At 44.2% G+C, this 19,634-nt stretch overlaps 1 protein-coding gene across 2 annotated transcripts in view; it reads left to right on the top strand.

Moving 5' to 3' along the window:
- Erich1 (glutamate rich 1) overlaps positions 1–19,634 on the top strand; it is a 56,783-nt gene that overhangs the window by 12,598 nt on the left and 24,551 nt on the right. For both annotated transcript variants that reach the window (XM_075986261.1, XM_075986262.1), the window contains exons 2-3: positions 2,588–2,734; positions 12,618–12,752. In XM_075986261.1, the coding sequence (XP_075842376.1) occupies positions 2,588–2,734; positions 12,618–12,752 (282 nt within the window). The remainder of the gene's footprint in view (positions 1–2,587; positions 2,735–12,617; positions 12,753–19,634) is intronic.

Raw genomic sequence — 19,634 nt, 5'->3', positions numbered from 1 at the left:
CACATGCGATACACACAGGCTTGTACATGCGATACACACACACAGGCTTGCACATGCGATACACACACACAGGCTTGCACATGTGATACACACACACAGGCTTGCACATGTGATACACACAGGCTTGTACATGCGATACACACACACAGGCTTGCACATGCGATACACACACACACACAGGCTTGCACATGTGATACACACACACACACAGGCTTGCACATGTGATACACACACACAGGCTTGCACATGTGATACACACACACACAGGCTTGCACATGCGATACACACAGGCTTGTACATGCGATACACACACACAGGCTTGCACATGCGATACACACACACACACAGGCTTGCACATGTGATACACACACACAGGCTTGCACATGTGATACACACACACACACACAGGCTTGCACATGTGATACACACACACAGGCTTGCACATGCGATACACACACACAGGCTTGCACATGTGATACACACACACAGGCTTGCACATGTGATACACACACACAGGCTTGCACATGCGATACACACACACAGGCTTGCACATGCGATACACACAGGCTTGCACATGCGATACATACACACAGGCTTGCACATGCGATACACACACACACACACAGGCTTGCACATGCGATACATACACACAGGCTTGCACATGCGATACACACACACAAACACACACGAAGGCAGGGAGAGAGGAAGGGAAGGGAGCGAGAGAACACATGGCATAAAACAAACCAAGAAAGTGGGAAGACTTATATAATGAAGACTTCTAAACACTGGAGACATATTTGAAGACACCCGTGGAAGGAGAGACCTCGATGAACATGCATTGTTAGGATCAATATCGTGAAAAACGGCTTCCTATCAAGAGCAGTCTACAAATTCAATGCAATCTCTCAAAAATTAAACACAATTCCAAACAGAAATTGAAAAAAAAATCTTGAATTCACATGGAGACACACACACAAGAGACCCCAGAGAGCCAAACAGTCTTAAATATTAAGAATGCTACTGGAGATATCGCCATTCCTGATTTTAATACCACAGAGTCTTAGTAGCAAAACCGCATGGTGCCTTGGACAAAAACAGACACGTTTATCAAGGGAATAGAACTAGGACCCAGACCTAAGTGCAGCCACCTGATTATTGATAAAAGTGCCAGAAATACACACTGGGGGAAAGACTTGAACGGTATAGGCAAGCCTGGCTATTTGAATGAAGAAGAATAGATGTGGTCCTTCCCTCTCACCCTGCACACAAATCAATTCCAAATTGATCAAAGAGCTCAATGTTAGACCTGAAACGGAAACTTCCAGAAGCAAGAATAGCGAGTAGCTTAAACAAACGAGAAAGCCAGCCAGTGTCGTAGTTGCTACCATTGAAACGCACTAAAGGGGTTACCCAGCACAAATTATCTGAGCGTATGATCCCTTTACAGCTGGAGCGATTCTGTGTATGACCAAGGAGCTCTCATCCACGAGCCTCCCCTAGTGTCTTTTCTCATATTTCACACTGCGAATCACCGTCTTCAGATGTTCTGATTCCTGTCTGAAGGCTCTGAGATACTTAGGCGCTGTAGGAGTGCAGACTAAAGTGAGGAATTCCCACATCTGCGCTAAACCTGCAGGAGCTATACAAACCTGTTCCTCCATGGGTAGTCAGCAGTTCAAAGGGAGAGACAGTGGAGAGTGTGCTCAGTAAAACTATCCCCCAGCAGCGGGCAACTCCACCGATGCAATAAATCAGAGCAGGCCAAATCAAACCCAATTAAAGTCCTGGTTTTATTCTGAGCGAAGCATTCCTGAGTGATCTTCTGAAAGAGGGGAAACCACATAGCCTTTCCTTAGGAGGCCCTTTAAATACCCTGTAGGCGTGGTCTTGAGCATCTCTGGGGGAGGAACTAACACTTGGCTGACTCTGAGGGGCAGGGTCTGGAATGGGAGGAGTGAGAGCTGAGGCGGAGTTTCCACCTAGACAGAGTGTCTGCCCTTCCAGACCTGCTGGTCGCACAGCTGATCTGTCACACCTCGGACTATAGGACAACTGTCCAGTCTAGCTGGTTTCTGGAACCTGGTGCCAGTTCCACTGTGGGGTGGCTCATTGACTGCTCAGAGGGAGAAATGCACTGTAGCACCGACCCCCATCAGGGAAAAGCGGGGTCATGTATGTAGCCCAGGTGCCTGCTACAGGTGCAGTGACAGGTAAAGCCCTGAGTGCTCTTGGCCCCCCCGGCAGGCCGAGGATCCTCCCCTCTCTGAGAGGCGGGGCCTTGAGATTGAGAAGGCCTTGAGACAGACACAAAGTGGATCATCCTCTGAGGGCGGGGCCTGTGTGGGGTCACTGAGGGGCAGAGCATGGGAGTCCATTTGAACCGTGAGCTGTGGGAGATCGCATGCCACGCAGTGTCGGCATAGTGGCCTGAGAGTACAGGCCTAAGCATTCTCTGAGCGCGTGGCCAGCGCTGGAGCCAGTCGCCTGGCTTCTGGGTAGTAAGGATGCCTTTGTTCTGAGTGGAAGCCATATGCTATTTAAGTAAATGTAGTAAATCATTTCTGTTGTTGATCTGCTGCCTTTGTAGTGTTTACTGAAAAAGTGCTGAAGAGGCTTTTTCCTGACGTTTCAAGTGGCCGAGATAAGGGGACACCTCAGCCTGCTGCTTTGGAGACACCACCTGAGAATGTGACCCCGGAGGCCGTACAGCACACACATGTTCACAGGCTGGCAGGTAAGGACGGATTGCAGGTGTCAGTATTTCCCTGCACTTAACTCTGGGCGTGTGTCCCCTTAGCCTGGGGCCTCTGTGGAGAACACACTTCAAGTCTTGACAGCAGTTCAGCAGGACAGCCTCATTCTCTACTCGTTCAGCGTGAGTCAGCTGACTCGATGGAGGGCCAATGGACTTAGAGCTTCCCAGCCACACAGAGGCCACCGAGTAGTCTCTGTTGGGCTCATTTGCACATTGTGATATGAGTAGGTTTGGGCTCGGCTACAGTGAGAACTGTTAGTATCCACAGTCATTACGCTGACTCCCGACAGCCCCTTTGGTACCGATGTGGCTTCCATTGACTCAGCTGATGTTCCTTGTGCATTGCTCTTTGGCAAAAGTTTATCCTGGAGAAGTGGGCAGCAGGAAGCCCACAGTGAGAGCCGCAACAACTCCAGTTCTCACGCAGTGCAGCAGTGTCAACTAGGGGACAGTTCCTCGGACGGCATGTGCCGAACCACATGGTGTACAGCCACAGCAGGGGAAACATATTTAGAATGTACTTAGGGATTGTGCTGGTTTAGTGAGATGGTAGTTGTAGGTTCTTCTCCCTGATCCATGACGTCTCTTGTACCAGATAGTTGAATAGGTGTCCCTTTTACTGAGTGGGTCATAAGGCCAGTTAGAGAGCTGTTGAGTACCACCTAAGTGTTGTGCCATTGCTGCACCCTTAGGGTTATAGTGCCATGGTGGTTGGCATGGTTCATAGGTGCCATAGCTCAGCAGACTATTGCTTTCTTCCCACCAATCCTCTGGTACCATGAAAGCTTGTCTTCAGGGAGGAGGCTTTCAGGTCGGTTCCAGCACAGGTCCTTTGGGTTCTGGGTCCAAACAAAGTGCATGGTATCTTCAGCAATTGAGACTTAACCCACCTCTTCAAGGAGGCAGTCAAGGGCAATAGCAGTGGCCTATGATGTTTTGGAAGTCTCTTAGGCAGCCCCAACCAATAATTCAGAAGAGGACTTTTCATACCTGGTGTTGTAGGGTTTTGGCAGATAGTCCTTGGATCTTGGGGGAACATTATCAGCCCAGATGGGAAAATTTCATTTAAATGCACTTTTTCTTTCTCTTTCTCTCTCTCTCTCTTTCCCTCCCCTTCCCCCACCCCTCCCTCTCTTTCTCTCTCTGTCTTTGTATAGACGTATAGACTTATATGTATTATATATAATTTTAGGTAAAAAGATAATATGATTCCCTATACTTTCTCAGACATCCTTACAGTTATTTTACCATCCTCCCTCCTCTCTATCAGATTAAAGCCCCCCAAGTTCCCCTTATTTCCCCTTAAAGTCTTGTACCTTGCTATCCCCCTCTCTATTGCCCCTTTCCTCTCCTGGGTTCTGAAGGTCCTCCAGGTTCTATGCCCTCATCTGAAGACTCGGAGCAGGAACCACGGACAGGAGAGGTCCTGGGGCTTTCGTCTGTCTGGGTCTGGGTTACTTCACTCAATACGACCTTTTCTAGTTCTAGCCGTTAAACTACACACTTCATGGTTTCACTTTTCTTTACAGCTAAAGAAAATCTCATTGTGTGTGCGTGCATGTGTGTGTGTGTGTCACATTTTCGTTCTTCATTCATCTGTTGAAGTATCTGGATGTCAAGTCCTTGGGGCAGATGCCAAGGCGTGGCATGTCTGGGTAATGCAGTAGATTTATTTTTAGCTTTTTTGAGAGTTCTCCATCCTGATTTGCAGAGTGCCTACACCAGTTCCCAGTCCCACCACCACTGAATGAAGGGACACTTTTCCCTGTTCCCTTGCCAGCATCCGTTGTCTGTTGTTTTGTTCATCTTTGCCGTTCTGACTGGAGTTAGATGAATCTCAAAATTGTTTTGATTTGCATTTTCCTAATTGTTATGGATGATGAACATTTTTTGAGGTATTTCTAAGCCATTTTTATTTCTTCGATTGAGAACTCTCTGTTTAGATCCAAAGCCCAGTTTTTATGGGGCTATTTGTCTCTTTGACTCTTTGTTTTTGAGTTCTTTGTGCATTCTGGATATTCATCCTCTGTCAGATATATAGCTGGGGAAGATTACTATTTTGTGAGCATCTTCATTCAATTATTTCTTTAGCTGTACAGAAGTGTTTTAGTTTCATAAAGTCCCGCTGTCAGTTGTTGGCTTAGTTCCTCGACAAATGGGGCTCTGTTCAGAAAGCCTTTCCTGTGCACGTATCCTGGAGTGCACTGTGTCTTCTTCTACCAGCTTCAGCGTTTCAGGCTTCACGTTAGGTCTGTGATCTATTTGGAGTAGTTTTTGTGCAAGATGATGGATAGTTTTTGTGCAAGGTGAGTTTGGGGGTGGGGAGATGTAATTTTTTTAAGGTCAGTTGTATCATGGAACATTTTCCTTTCTCCTATAACCATCAGGGGTAGCTGGTACTGTAGTCTGTGTTGTTCATCATAGTCTTTCGAATGCAATACTCATGCCCAAACTGTCAGTCATGTTTTGTGTTCTATCAGACCACAGGGACCACTCTCCACGTACCTCATTCTGGCCTCTTGTCATTGGGAACTCTGAACAGGAAGCTGGTTTCCCACTTACGTGATATACTTGTTGGAGTGGCCAAGGGTGTGAATCTTGGTAGGAACACATTTATTTTAATGTTGAGGACAATTTATCAAGATGTAGGAGGAGAGAACGGGAAGCCATAATGGCAAAGACTGAGCCAGACATAATCTGACACCTGCTCCACCACTGCCCATTGAAGTCACTCCCCCCTTTAGTGTGGCATAAGTAATGATCAGCATCTGACTGACAAAGTACAAAGGAGGAACAGATTCTGTAGCCAGGGACAGGCAGATGATGAGAAAGTGTTGCCTGGAAGGGCTTTGCTTCTTGCAGGCGGGCTTTTGACTGTCATGGGTCTTGTAATTGGAAACCTGAGCCAACTTTTCTTCATTCTCTAAGATGTGGGAGGGGAAAAAACTGTATCAAGCTATTCTCATTTGAGCTTCAAGTTATAAATCTAAGTACTCTACATTTGAAATTGGCTCTCTGTGGTATATTCTTAGGATGAAATGTTCTTCATACGTTACAGTCAGCCTATTAAGTATGTGTGAGTGGATATTGCTTGATAGGAGAGAAATACATTCCAACCATGTGAGCAAATTCAAATTTTAAATATTCTATTGAGTTTTAATAGTGGCTGTTTTATATTGATGGAACTGTGGGAAATGTTTACTCTTTTCCTTGATTAATGGCCCTGTTTGCTGTAACATTTTGAATTTTCATTGTTATTACTGTTTTTTAAGGTACCTAGCCTGGTCCTTGGCCAGTAGGGAAATACAAAGAGGGCGGTGTTGGGGGAAAGAGGCATGACGTTGCATGTTTTATCATATGCAAAGGTGTATTTAATTACACACATGTGTATAATATGTGATATGAAAGCAAGAGTAAGGATTTTGGGGGAGGAAGGGCACTAGCAAAGGGAGAAGGTATGGGGATGACAGCGGGAGAGAATTAAGAGCAGAGCACAGTATGTATGCAAGTGTGCATGCTGACTGAAATTGTTTTAAGATTTTAAAAATATATGAATAAGGAAAAACCCCAAACTGGTTTTAAAACTGCCGTGAGTAACCCCTGTTAGCCCTCCTGCCATTAGCATGGATAGGAAGTGGAGAAATCTTCCCTGCAATCGCATTGAGTCATATCGAGTCAGCACTAACACCTCACAGAGTTGCCCACCGGGTAGTGTGTCCATCTTCTGTTGCTGCCTTGGGTCAGGACACCTTGCTCTGTAGGTCCGTGTGTACACTCATTTCCGCATCTTCAGAAGTTCAGGTCTGTGTTGTGGAAGCCTTGACTGTCCTGATCCTTATGGCCTTCCCTGATACCCCATCCCCCACGAGAAAAGGAGGTATTACTTCATTAGTGTATTCAGTAACACATAAATTTGTCCAGGGAAATGCAGGCACCTAGAAGACAAAGGGACACCAAGTGTGAGTTTGAGTAGCAACGGAAAGAGACCACTCCCCTGAGTCTCCTGTACTCTGCTGCCATTACTAATGTCATTCTGAAGGCACTGTTCTCTGTGATGTTTGTAGTGGGTTAATGTCGTCCTTGGTGCCACCATCAGCGTGGGGTGCTGTCCTTGGTGCTGACTCCAGCCTAAGGGATCTGTCCGAGGTCAGGGTGCTGTCCTTGGTCCTAGCCCTTGTCTAAGGCGCTCTCTCTGCTGCTGAACCACTCGTGTGCACGTGGTCCAGTTCCCCAAAAGCCTTTCCAGGAAGACCTTTACTCCACAACAGGGAAATCTGGAACTCAGACAACATGTCTAGTTATGAGTCCTATCCTAACCTAGCAGTGATGTTAGTGCTTAAAATCATGTTGGGCCCAACAAATGCTTTTGCCTGCCTGAAATGGTGCCATAGATCTGAATTTATACTTCTGAGCAGTTTTGGCAGAGCTGTTGAGCTCCAGGCATGAGCGAATCTGAAATTTGTCACTGTGTTACAGAAGCAACACTAAGAATTATCAATGAGGCAGCAATTTCTCATAAATATATTTATGACGATTGTGAATTGTGGAAATAGCAAAACAGACACATTCTGGCAAGTTCAGGCTCACGCTTTACTGGGGACATGATCAAACCTGTGAAGAAGTAATCAGAAATATGAAAAAAAATGCAATAAGACTATGGTTGTCTAAGAATATTTCAGCATAATGCAGGAGGCAGCCACAGAGTTGCATCTGAAATGCAGTGCACACTGAGGTCCAGGAGCAGACTCTACAGTGAAGGGACAAGTGAGGACCATTCTCAACTGCGGAGCTGCTACATGGACATGGTACACACTGAGGTCCAGGAGCAGACTCTACAGTGAAGGGACAAGTGAGGACCATTCTCAACTGCGGAGCCGCTACATGGACATGGTTTTGAAGAGCACAGTGCTCAGCCTGAGGAAGGAGGAGCAGGGTAGACATATGGGGTGACCACCTAGGTCACAGAACAGTGAGACAGACCCTCACAGTAAGGCGGCACACCACTCTAGGCTTCCCTTTGTTCAGGGTGGTAAATTACTGACTCCAGCCTTTGTCTACATTCAGATGTTTAAGTTGAAATTTTACTTAGTTAAAATTCAAAATTCTGTTTCCTGTTATGTTAGCAGTGTGTCCATCACTCCCTAACCTAGGATGGCAGTTGAAGCAATGGGCAGTTAGATACGGGCATTTTTATCAAGCAGCATGTTCTCCTGGACCTCTGATCCACAGAGCACTGTGGGCCTGATGAGTTAGGGCGTCATGATTTTTTTTTAATTTTTTTAAGACCACCTATATAGCTGAGGAAAAATAAACTAACTAAATTCCAGACATAGAGAGAATTTAAAATTGAACATGAAAATATGAAAGTACTCAAGAAAACATAGGAGAACTCTTTCCCTATAAAGTTATACATATGGCCCAGGGTTATAAAAATTGTTGGTTTTACTTTATAAGATTCAAAAGTATGCGTGCAGAATTGCCACATGTGAAGTCAGAAAATAAATAGTGAACCAAGAAAATTATGGCAACTGATAGCATAGGCAAAGGATTTGTTTATTTAGTATACAAAAAAGTCATGTGTTGGGGAAAAAAGGTAAATACCTCAGATAAAAATGGGCAAAACAGGGTTATTGGCATTTCACAAAACAAATACGCAACTCTTTCAACCTTAAATAAAGAGAGTGTTCTGTGTCTACTAATGAGAGAAACCCAAATTAAAAGTGAATTGTGATCCCTCTTCCATCTCTCCTGTTGTCATGGAATCATGAACCCATGTCCTTTGTCAGGCACTCAGGTCTGGCTGTCATGACTGAAGACAGACGGAAGAGACAGAAGATACAGTCACCCCTGACACCCACCTGGGTGCAGAAGGTCTGCATCTAGCCAGTCTCCCTGTGAACTGACTCCTGTATGCTAAGATTAGCATGCTCAGGGCTGAGAGATGGCTCAGGGGTTAAGAGCACTGGCTGCTCTCCCAGAGGTCCTGAGTTCAGTTCCCAGGAACCACATGGTGGCTCACAACCATCTGTAATAAGATCTGGCGCCCTCTTCTGACCTTCAGGAATACATGCAGGCAGATGCTGTATACATAATTAACAAATAAGCCTTTTTTAAAAATAAAAAGATTGGCATGCTCTAAGTTATTAACTATGACATTGTTCAGAATAAAGAGAGATCAGAAGTCTAAATTTTCACATTGGGGGCTAGTTCAAACCCTTTTTACATTTATTCATGTAGTTTGTGTGGGCGGAGGGTGTGTATGTGGGGGTAAGTGTGCCATTGTGTACTTGTAGAGGTCATCAGTTCTGCCCACCGTGTGTGTTCTGGGATTGAACTCAGGTGTCAGGTTTGGCAAAAGCACTTTTGCCTGCTAAGCCTTCTCTCCGGCCCTGGGGTGGGGTTAGGGGATGGAGGGTTAATTAAATGATTTGTGGCTCACTGTTCCCAGGGAGGTTGCGCTCCCCTAAAGGCATGCCAGCCAGCCCCTAGGTGGCCCAGTGAGAGCCAACTGTGTCATCAAGTGTAAAGACAAGAGACAATGTGAGGATAAGTTGGGAGTTGTGTGTCTGTTTGCGTATTCTCCAGCAGTCTGGCAGAATTCCACAGCATAGGGCCAACAATCGGCACTTCCCAAGAAAGACAGCAAGAGGTCAGAGCAAAGTGGGAGCCTGAACTGTGGACCTGTGGTGTCAATGTAGAATGACATCGTGTAGAAGGGAACGCGTGAAGATATTTTCAGACCTGCATCACTTAGGCACCTTTCCAATCACATGCCTATCAAAAGAGCATCCTGTATGTTTCAGCAAAAACAGGAGGCAGAGACGATCGGGAAGAGCAGTGAATATAGAAATTGTTTTAAAACTTTCAGTGATGTGATTAAGTGTTGACTATAATAAAGAAGTGTAATAATCTCCAAATGTTTCACATGGTGTATAAGCCACTGCCGCTGCAACAGCAGGTCTCATGGAGAAAGGGGAAGGCCCCTAGAGCGCTAACATTGGACGGGGTGGCCACGGCCAGGGCAGATTGGAGGGTACAGCAGTATGAACAGAGGCGTTTCGTCACAGTTATTGTGGTTGGTAAACCCTGTAGAACTCCTTGGTTTATTCTTATTTTGAAGCAGAAGTCAGGGCCACCACAGAGCAAGAACAACAGGGTTTTCAGGACAGCCAGCACATGCTCTATGTCCAGGTGACTTTGGGGAGCATCTGATTAGACATTAGCTGCTGAGGAGTCACTCTGAGGGTGAGGGCTCTCTGCTCACCAGTGCTGTGGTTTTCTGGGTGCCAGACAAGAGGAGATTCGAAGGAGCCATGTTCTGCGGGCATGGGCAAAAGAGAGGTTCTACTAACCCACAGCTGGGAAGAGAAGGGAAATGGGTGGGAGGGCAGGAGCAGTTGGTGTGGCCCCAAGCGAGGCTACTTCCTGGCAGTATCTCACAAGCAAATAGAGCTGTTCAGTGCATATTCTTTCTGCTTGGGAATTTTGATTCCCAGCCTCTCAGCCTCCCGTGTGTATAACTGGAGGTACGGGAGCTGATGGTCTTCCCTCCTCTCCTGGGAAGATCAGCAGTCCAGGGAGCTGGGCGGATGGAAGCAGCAGATGCTGCCCCTCGTGAAGATGATGGGCTGTAGAAAGAAACGGCCGGTAGCCATGCCATAGTGTGGCATAGACTTATGCCCCAGCAAAAAGTCTAACACCTACCTTTAGAAAGAGTCACTGTATAGGAAATTGGAACTAGACACTATTATAGGAGATCTGGTCACCTTTATTTACAGCTGAGCAAACCAAAGCCCCGGGTCATAGTTTCCCAGCCCTCCTGGATGGCCCTGACTATGGTAGGGGTTTCATTTGCAGCTTAAGCCCTCTGTAGAGTTGGCATGCGGTTTCCAACCAGAGGAAGACTGTCTCCTGGCACGTTCCTCTTCCAAATCTGTTCTGAGAGACGTCATTATTTTCCAGTGTGTGACTCATCTCATGCTCCGCTTCCATGATACTTCCTAGATCCATTCCAGTAATTTAAGTGAACAATGACATTTCTAAGTTCTATTTCACTTTCTTATTAAGAACGATTTAGTGGTTTAAAGCTTCCAAAAATACTCTGTGAAAAATGATCAAATGTTGATGTTGCACGATAGGATTAGTATACATAGCAGCATATCTCCATCTGCCCTTGATTCTAGCAGGGAAGGGTGTAGTAACTAATCAGCTGTGTGAATCAAATTACCAGAAGAACCAGAATTCTGGCAACGTTCTGAATACTTAGCCTCCAGAGAGTGAAATATATTGATGGCAGAGGAATTTGAAAAGGTTTCATGGTTTTTATGTTTAAATGTCTTAAACACACGTCTTCACTGTTCTATTTTGTTCTGTCTTGATCGTTGTTAGTTTAAAATAAAGTGCTAATTGTTGGTTTAAAACAAAATCTTAGTTATTCTGTAAAAGACTAGCGGCGATATCCTTTTGTGTTTGCCGTGTATATGAGAGTCGCTTTAACATATTATCAGTAAAAATACAAAACTTAAGAGGATCGATAGAAAATATTGAAGAGTGGGAGAGAAGATCCCTTGTCTGGTTTGTAAATATGAAAACACAGTGAACGGTTAGTCTTTTCAAATCAACAATTCGTTTCCAAGAATTTATCAGGAGAAACAAAATGGCCAAGCATGCACAGGGAAGCAGAACAGGGTGGATGTCTAATACAGGTTCACTGGTTTGCTGGATCATCCCTGATGGCACTGTTGGGAACCCTGTGGAAGCTTTGAGAGGCCAGACCAGCTGGAGGCAGATCTCTGAAGCCCTGTTTCTCTCTCTGTCCCACTTCTACTTCTTGCTCTGTGGAGATGTGCACAGGTAGCCCTACTGTCCTGCTTCCACAGACATGGGCTCCTCCTCCACCTTTCCAGCCATTAGAGACTAACCCTCTCAACTGCAAGCCAAAGTGATGCTTGTCAGGTTCTTAGTTACAGAAGTGAAAAAAGTGCCTGGTGCAGATGGCCGTAGCCACTGTTCATAACAGTGACCATTCAAAACCCTCCCACATGCAGAATTCAGGACAGTAGTTAAAAGATCAGTTATAATGTGTCCATAGCATAGAATATTTTGTGCTATTAAAAGAGTGTGCTGGCTAAACTCCTATGTATTGTTTTGTGTTATTTTATGATACTAAACTCAATTAAATGCTTGTGTAATAAATGTAATCCATGTGAATTGTGTGTTGTGTGATGTCAAAATAATATTATATGTATTAATTGATCTTTTAATCATTGTCCCGAATTCTGCATGTCTGTGTATCCGGATGTACTTGTGACCTAGAAGTGCAAATTCTGTGTGCACACGTTGATCTGAGAGGGTGTCCATGTCCGTGTCTATACACAGTTGTGTCTGCACGCATGTGTCTGTAGATTTGTGGGGATGTGTTCCAAACATGTGTATCCGCATTCTTTGTACATGTAACAGAGAAAATGTGGAGACAAAATTCAGGGGAAACTAAGTACAAAAATGTTGAAAGATTCATGTTCTGATAGTATGTCGTTTGCCCTGTTTATAATTTCTGCTTCACGTTCCTGAGTTATATTTTATATCATGTTACAGAAACCGACAAGTTTACATTTTGACTACCTAATTGTAGCTGGTTCTCTTGTCACTACTGGTCACATAATCGAGTCACTTTCCTGAGAAAATATTTAGCTTTTGAAATTCAGTGTTTATGACAGTGTCTTGGCTTTATTATTGAGTTACTTGATATCTTGTCTTCACTGAATTTTATTGGAGAAACAGCACTAATGTGATCAGGGTGAATAACTGTCTGCTTGTATTATGTAATATTTACTAGTGCGCGCTGCACCCCTTTTCTCTACAGATGGTGACATTAAGATCCAGCCTGAACGTCGGCTGTACACTGTGAGCTTGCCTCCTCCAGGGTATGTTCCTAGCCCGCCAGAACCTGCCAGCTGTGCGAACTCCGAAAATGCTTCCAGTGGCGGCGACACAGAAGGTAAAACGTCTGGGCAGGGGAGATGGAGTGTTGTTCCTATCGTTATTTTCTGGTGTTACATCATTCCTCAGTCTTGTAAATTAGCCTTTACACTTATAATTTGATGGATATCGCTAAGTATGCCATTGTGTAACCAGTTATATAGTGGGCTAATAGATATTTGCAGCCATTAAAAATGATAACAAACTTGTGATAGCAGAGAAGCTCTTGGGATGGGGAAGTTAAAGCTTGGCAAGTTCATGAGCATGTTGGGTAATGCATGAGCAATCTGGAATTAAATCCATCTCAATGCTAGTGCCTGGTCTAGTAGAACTTTTGCCAAGATTTTCTAAACTTTTAAAATTTTCTAAAAAATATAAAATCAAGGAATTAACGTCTTCTGTATCTCTGGGGAAGATTAGCCGGTTATAATTGTGTTTACTGTTGAATATCTTACTGGAAGAGAGTATTCCAGTACTTACATAGTTCATTATTGATGTGGAAATACTGGTGATTCCAAATGTTGTTTTTCTCGTAACATTGAAATTTCATGTTTGAACATTCAATTTTAAAACTTTTAAAACCGAGACTTATAACCTTTGAATAAAGATACCCACCCACCCAGGGATGATTCCCATCAAGGATAAAGTAAGTCTGTACTCTAAATCTTAGTTAATTTGACTATCGAGAAGTTGTATTTTTCTAACACATTGATCTTTCTGGTTTCCTAATTAAAAAGTCAGAAACTGTAAAACCAGAGTTGGAATAACTTAGGAATCATATAGTCATTGTTTCAAGCCCTGATGAAAATCTTTGAAATATTAATTATCAGATAAATAATTTGCTTAGGAAATTTAACTGTGTGCTTATGGAGATGGATTGTTTTAGCGAATATTTTAACTGTGAACTTAATGTGTTCATGAGAAAGTGTGTTGGGTTCACTCAGGTGCTGGTATGTGCAGTTGGCTCTCGTCTGTGCACCCTGTACACAGTTCTCTCTCACGGGCCTCCAGATACAGTTATTTAATTCTGTGTAGTTGATCAATTGCTGTTGCTCACCGTGGCTCTCCTGTGCTTCTGTGCCCAGTAACACTCGCTCAGACCCATTGCACTGAGTTGGCTCTCACATGTCATTATATACATGCAATTCTCGCTCGCATGTCATTGTCTAGAGCTAGCCCTCACTGACTCCCTGCACACGCTAACTCCCACACTTCCTGTGTCAGGTGTGCAGTTATCCCTCACTCGTGTGTTTTTATACACAATTGGTCCTCACCTGCTGTTGTTACACAGTGTCCATTCATGTACTGCTGTGTGTAGTTGTTCATGCATGTACTGATGTATGTAGTTGCTGCTATACATAGTTGCTTAGTCTCGCTGTATCCGGTTGGCTCCGTCGGTGACATTCCTGAGGGCAGCCTAAGGCAAGGAGTCCCACTTTGCTGTGATCATGCAGTCCAGCCTTCTAAGCTCATGGTTGGGGCTATGCTTAGGTGAAATTCCTTCAGGAATTAGAAACACAAGTTGGCAAATAGGTCTTTCTACAAAGGTTTACTGTGTGATTAATGTTCCTGGGCCCTTAAATAGTTACCTCTGCCTGTGGCCTACAGCTATTGCCACCTCCTGCAGGCAGGATGCAGGAAACCATTGTAGCCTGGTGAAAACAAAGGTGTTGAGTTCTGAAATGCAGGCATTGGGGTTCACTCCACTGAAATCACAATGGCAATTAGATGTAGTCGATGGTGTTATTAGTGTAGCTCTGAATAGCGATTACAAACTACCTTTTTAGTTGATTGTTCATGAAAGGATTTCTGCTATTCATTTTCCTCTCTGCTTCCTGTCTCCTGTGAGGTAAATATAGTTACCTCTGTTGTAAATGGGAAGTGTGGGTGAAGATCACACTGCCCTGGAGCAAGTGAGCCAGGAAGATGGGTGCTTAGAGCAGGCCAGGACCCTCTGAGTCCCTTTCCCTCCCATTCTGGAGTGTCAGTCATGTGTATTTGCTCCCCACCGCATGTCAGCCTTGAGCTGCTCATACTTGGTATAGCAGTCAGCATGGCCCTGTGACTTCCATCCTGATGTCTGCTCACCAGCCAGAGTAGGCATGGACTGGAGTGTGTGAGCACACTGGGTTATCCAAGGAGCAGGTGAGCGTGTTTAAGTCCAGCATCAGTCTTGAGGCGCCTCACAAGGCAGAATACAGCTTCCCATTTAAACTTTCACTGAGGACCAAATCACAGCTTTCTTAAAGACAGAACGATCCTGGTAAGATGTATTTTGTTTCAAAATTGAAATCTCTCTTCCTGTCTCTTTTGCAGATATTTTGCCTTCTCTGGCGCTAGTTTAAACTGTGTAGGTGGTCCGTGTTGTCTAACTGCGCCTCCCAGTCAGAAAGTGCTAACCTTGTATCACATTTGTGTTTGGAGAATTCCACCTTTCACCACTGAATACTGATGGCTCAGTTTGCCCCACATTTGCTAAACGCTTAAGTAGCTGAAGCAAGGATGCAGCTTTGCAGCAGATAGCAACAAGCCTTGATGCCTTGCCCCGTCTCCTTAGAAACAGCATTGTAACTATGCTCTCAAATTTCAGTCCCAGCTCTACAGTGAACCCCCAGGCATCCAAGGAGCCAGCTGTCTTGCACGTGCGTGCGTTATTGGAAGCACCACTGGATGCTGTCTGGAGTGTGTTCAGCTGATTGCCAACACACCTGCCATAACCACCACTTTCTTCTCTTTGATCTCCATTCCCCGGTTCAATGAAATATTCCGATTAGCAACCTCCTTCCCTCCCCTGCTCTGCTTTCAGCTCTCCTCTCATTAGCAAAGATGTGTCACTTGAAACAAGGTGAACTGACGGTTATCTGTGAGGCTGACAAGCTCTTGTGATTGAGAGCAAGCCTCCTGGCCCACCATTGTGGCTGTGGCTTCTGTGTGATCTTGGGGACAAAAGCCCCACCCAGTGGTGGTGAAACCAGACCAAGTCCCAGAACATCAGCATCTACATAGAAAGCCTGCATTTACAAATTACAGAAGTGGGAGCCTCAGTTGTTGTGACTAAATAACAGAGTGCCTTTTCCATAGGCTCCAATATTTGGTATTTTGTCCAAAAAAAAAAAAAACTTTCTTGGCTAAACAGTGCTAATCAAAGGAAAGTTAAACATTGTAGAAGATGGATAGAATGTAAAGCATCATCTCAGAGCTCTGGGCAGGTGTAGTAACCATCTATTAAGATCTCTTCCTGTGCATATTACTGTGTATACACACACACAGGTTTCATACAAACTGTACTCTTAATATATTATGGAGCTTTTTTTTTTTTTACTTTCCAGGGTATATAGCGATCATTTTCCAAGAGGAGTAAAGTCTACTTTAAGAGCAACTTCTTCTCACTAGCCTCCCTTTTCCCTTTGCACGTACAGAAGCTTGTGTAGTGCTACACCGGCGTCTTTGTACATAAACACTCTCATATTCACGTTTATCACGATTGCATTAAACATGTCTGCTCAGCTCCTAACGTTGGATATTCTTGGGACTTGACAGTTCTCTGCTGCCTTAGTTAGGGTTTATAGGGCTGTGGTGAGAAATACCATGGCTGAAGCAACTTGAGGAGGAAAGAGCTTATTTAGCTTACACTTCCAGGTAACAGTTCATCGCTGCAGGAAGTCAGGACAGAAGCTCAAACAGGTCATGAACCTGGAGGCAGGAGCTGATGCAGAGGTCATGGAGGAGTACTGCTTACTGGCTTGCTCCTAATGACTTATTCAGTCTGCTTTCTTATAGAACCCAGGACCACCAGCCCAGGGATGGTCCACCCACCATGGGCTGGGCCCTCTCCATCAATCACTAATTATGAAAATGTCCTACAGCCAAATATTATGGAGGCATTTCTCTCTATTTATCTACTAGCTATTCATCCTTCTCCTTCAGCATATCTCAACTGCTGCCTCCCCTCTTCCCAGTCTCCCTGCCACCTCCCCTTCCCCCCAGATCCACTACTCCTCCGTTTCCCTTCAGGAAAGAGCAGGCCTCCCTGGGATCTCAACCAAACATGACATAACACAATCCAGTAAGTCTAGGTACAAACCCTCATATCAGAGCTGACCAAGACCACCCAGTAGGAGGAAAAGGGTTCCACAAGCCGTCAAGAGTCAGAGACACCCCCACCTCCACTGTTAGGAATCCGACAAAAACCCCAAGCTAAACAACCGCAGCATGTGTGCAGAGGGCCTGGTACAGACCCGTGCAAACTCCGTGGTTGCCACTCCAGTCTCTGTGAGCCCGGCTTAGTTGATTCTGTGGGCCATGTTGAAGTCCTTTCCTTTCACATGGCTCTGGCTTGTGTCAAGCTGGCATAAAACCAGCCAGGACACATGTTTTTAAGACATATTAATAGAGTCTATTTTATTTTTGTGTTATGTATGTATTTTTGTGTACATGTGTATACATGTGTGTATACATACACATACATCTGTGTAGGTGTTTTTTGTCATGACATATCTGTAGAAGTCAAAAGATAGGCTGGAGAGATGGCTCAGAGGTTATACTGACTGCTCTTCCAAAGGTTCTGAGTTCAATTCCCAGCAGCCACATGGTGGCTCACAGCCATCTGTAATGAGATCTGATGTGCTCTTCTGGCCTGCAGAAAGACATGCAGGCAGAACACTGTATACATAATAAATAAATAAATCTTTTTTAAAAAAAAAAAAGAAGAAGAAGAAGTCAAAAGACAGCTTAGAGAAGTTGTTTCTCTCTCCCCACCATGTGGATTCCAAAGATGAAACTGAAGTCAAGCCATCAGGCCAAGTGGCCAAGGTACCTACCTACAAATCATCTTAAACATTCTTAACAGAGCCTTTATACAGTTGCCCCAATTCACACTCTTAAAACTGGCCTGGGCATTTTCAACCTCTTAAATTTTAGCCAACTGTATAACATATCTCTTACATTTTCATATCAGAAAATTATCTATTAGGGAATCTTTTTTTCTTAAACCGAAACCACTATAACATACATATTTGAATGTGAAGAAATTTAAAACATCTTCTTGACAAAAGACACTAAAAAAGTTGACAAAGGAATAAAACAGGAAATATTTAAACCTTACATGATTTACAAACCATTGAGCAAAAGTGTGCTGCCCAATAGAGTGACAGAGACTGCACGGCTGTTCATGAATAAACAAAGTGTGAATGGTTTTATAGTAAGTGTAGAAACCATCCTCTTGTGGCCCTCATTTTACAGTTCACCCACCTGAAACACATAAAAAGTAAGCTTCCTTCTTTGAGTCCAGCACCTTCTCTTGGTTTATCTGTCACTGGTTTGTGATGTATTTAGGAAACATCTTGATAACAAATTAATTCTTCAGTCCTGCATCTTCTTCTTGGCTCTCTTCTCTTGTTCGTCACAACCCAAGCTCCTCCCCAGATGAGCTCCAAGTGTTCGGAACCCGGTGATGAACAAAGTTAAACACGGCCACCTTTTGCATAGACTGCCATACAAAGGGCCTTACAGTCAACTTCCACCAGATGGCTCTCTTGCCCTCCTTTGACCATGGCTCCTGGGACTTAACTCCTGACAAGAGTGAGCTGTCAGTTGGTTTCCACCTCAGAAGTCATGGGGTTTGAGTCATAAAAGTATTTTTTACAAGATTTCTGTTTTAAAACTTACCACACAAGCGGCGTACTTGGTTCTTGGTTGTCATGCCTGTATCCACTGAACTGTTCAGCCAAGGGATCTTGGGTTGTAGAAGCCATTGACTGTGTGATGCAGATTGACAGCTCAAGGACTCTTAGCTAGAATCAAGGAGAACCAGGGTTCCAATTTAAACTGACACTAATCTTTCTGATTGGGAGTGTTAGCAGGCCTGAGTTAAAGAGACCCTTTTTGGTGACAGACACCACACAGAGGAGTAGCTCTGATGTCCATAGGTCTAAATGGACACAGTTTACTGCTTGGCGCTCCAGATGTCATTGGCTCGTGTCTATGAGGATAAACAAGTCTATCCTGTATTTGGCTTTCAAAATATACAGAATTCTCCTGTGTGCTCTTTATCCCTGCCTCATTGTTTAAGACCCTCCCTTGCAGAAACAACTATGACAGGGCTTTCCTAGCAGAGAACTAATAGTAAGCAGGAAAAACAACACACTGTATCGGTAATATAGACCATGTGTGGGGGGAATACAAGCAAGAGGGGTCAACCTTGGGGAGGCCAGGCAGGTTTTATGAAGGACTTAAATGTTGAGCTCATGCTGTATAGGTGAGTGTTGGCAAGTAAACGAGGGATGGTCTGGGTTTAGGCAGGAAGCACGTAACTGTGAGTGACACCTCATTTGGGTGAAAACTCGTCTGAAGGGTCAAGTTTGGCAGGTCTCCAAGCCTATGAACTATCATCTTCCTTTGCCAAGAGTCCCTGGTACATAGGACCCAGTCCAAAACCATATTTAAACAAATAAGCTTAAAAGAATTTTTAAACTATTTTTAAAAAATAATTGTCATGAGTATAAGACATGAGTTTTCCTTGACAATGTAATACTTAATCCCAAAGAAGAAAATAAATGGATCTTGATGTGGGATGCAAGCCTTATATAAACTTAAAATACTGTGTGCAGACAAACCATTAAGCCATGTGTCTGAATTAATGAGGAACTCTTCATACTAAAAAGCACCAAAATATTAGGCTTGGGAAACAAATATTAAAAATTTCTCTCTAGAGAAATAATTTCTAAGCACCTGGCTTAGATAGCACTTTGTGAGAAGATTGGACACAGGCGTGCGTTCAGGACAGTTGGTTTTTCCCACAGTCATCAGTGTCAGACTTCCAAAAAGATAGAGTCTGAGAATCAGGAACAAGCACAAAGTATTGAAGGGTCATGAGGATTATCTGTTATTTCTGTTAAATTGG

The sequence above is a fragment of the Microtus pennsylvanicus genome, chromosome 9 (genome assembly GCF_037038515.1).
Source record: "Microtus pennsylvanicus isolate mMicPen1 chromosome 9, mMicPen1.hap1, whole genome shotgun sequence".
In the NCBI taxonomy this organism is placed as follows: Eukaryota; Metazoa; Chordata; class Mammalia; order Rodentia; family Cricetidae; genus Microtus; species Microtus pennsylvanicus.
This window is presented reverse-complemented; position numbering and strand designations above follow the sequence as displayed.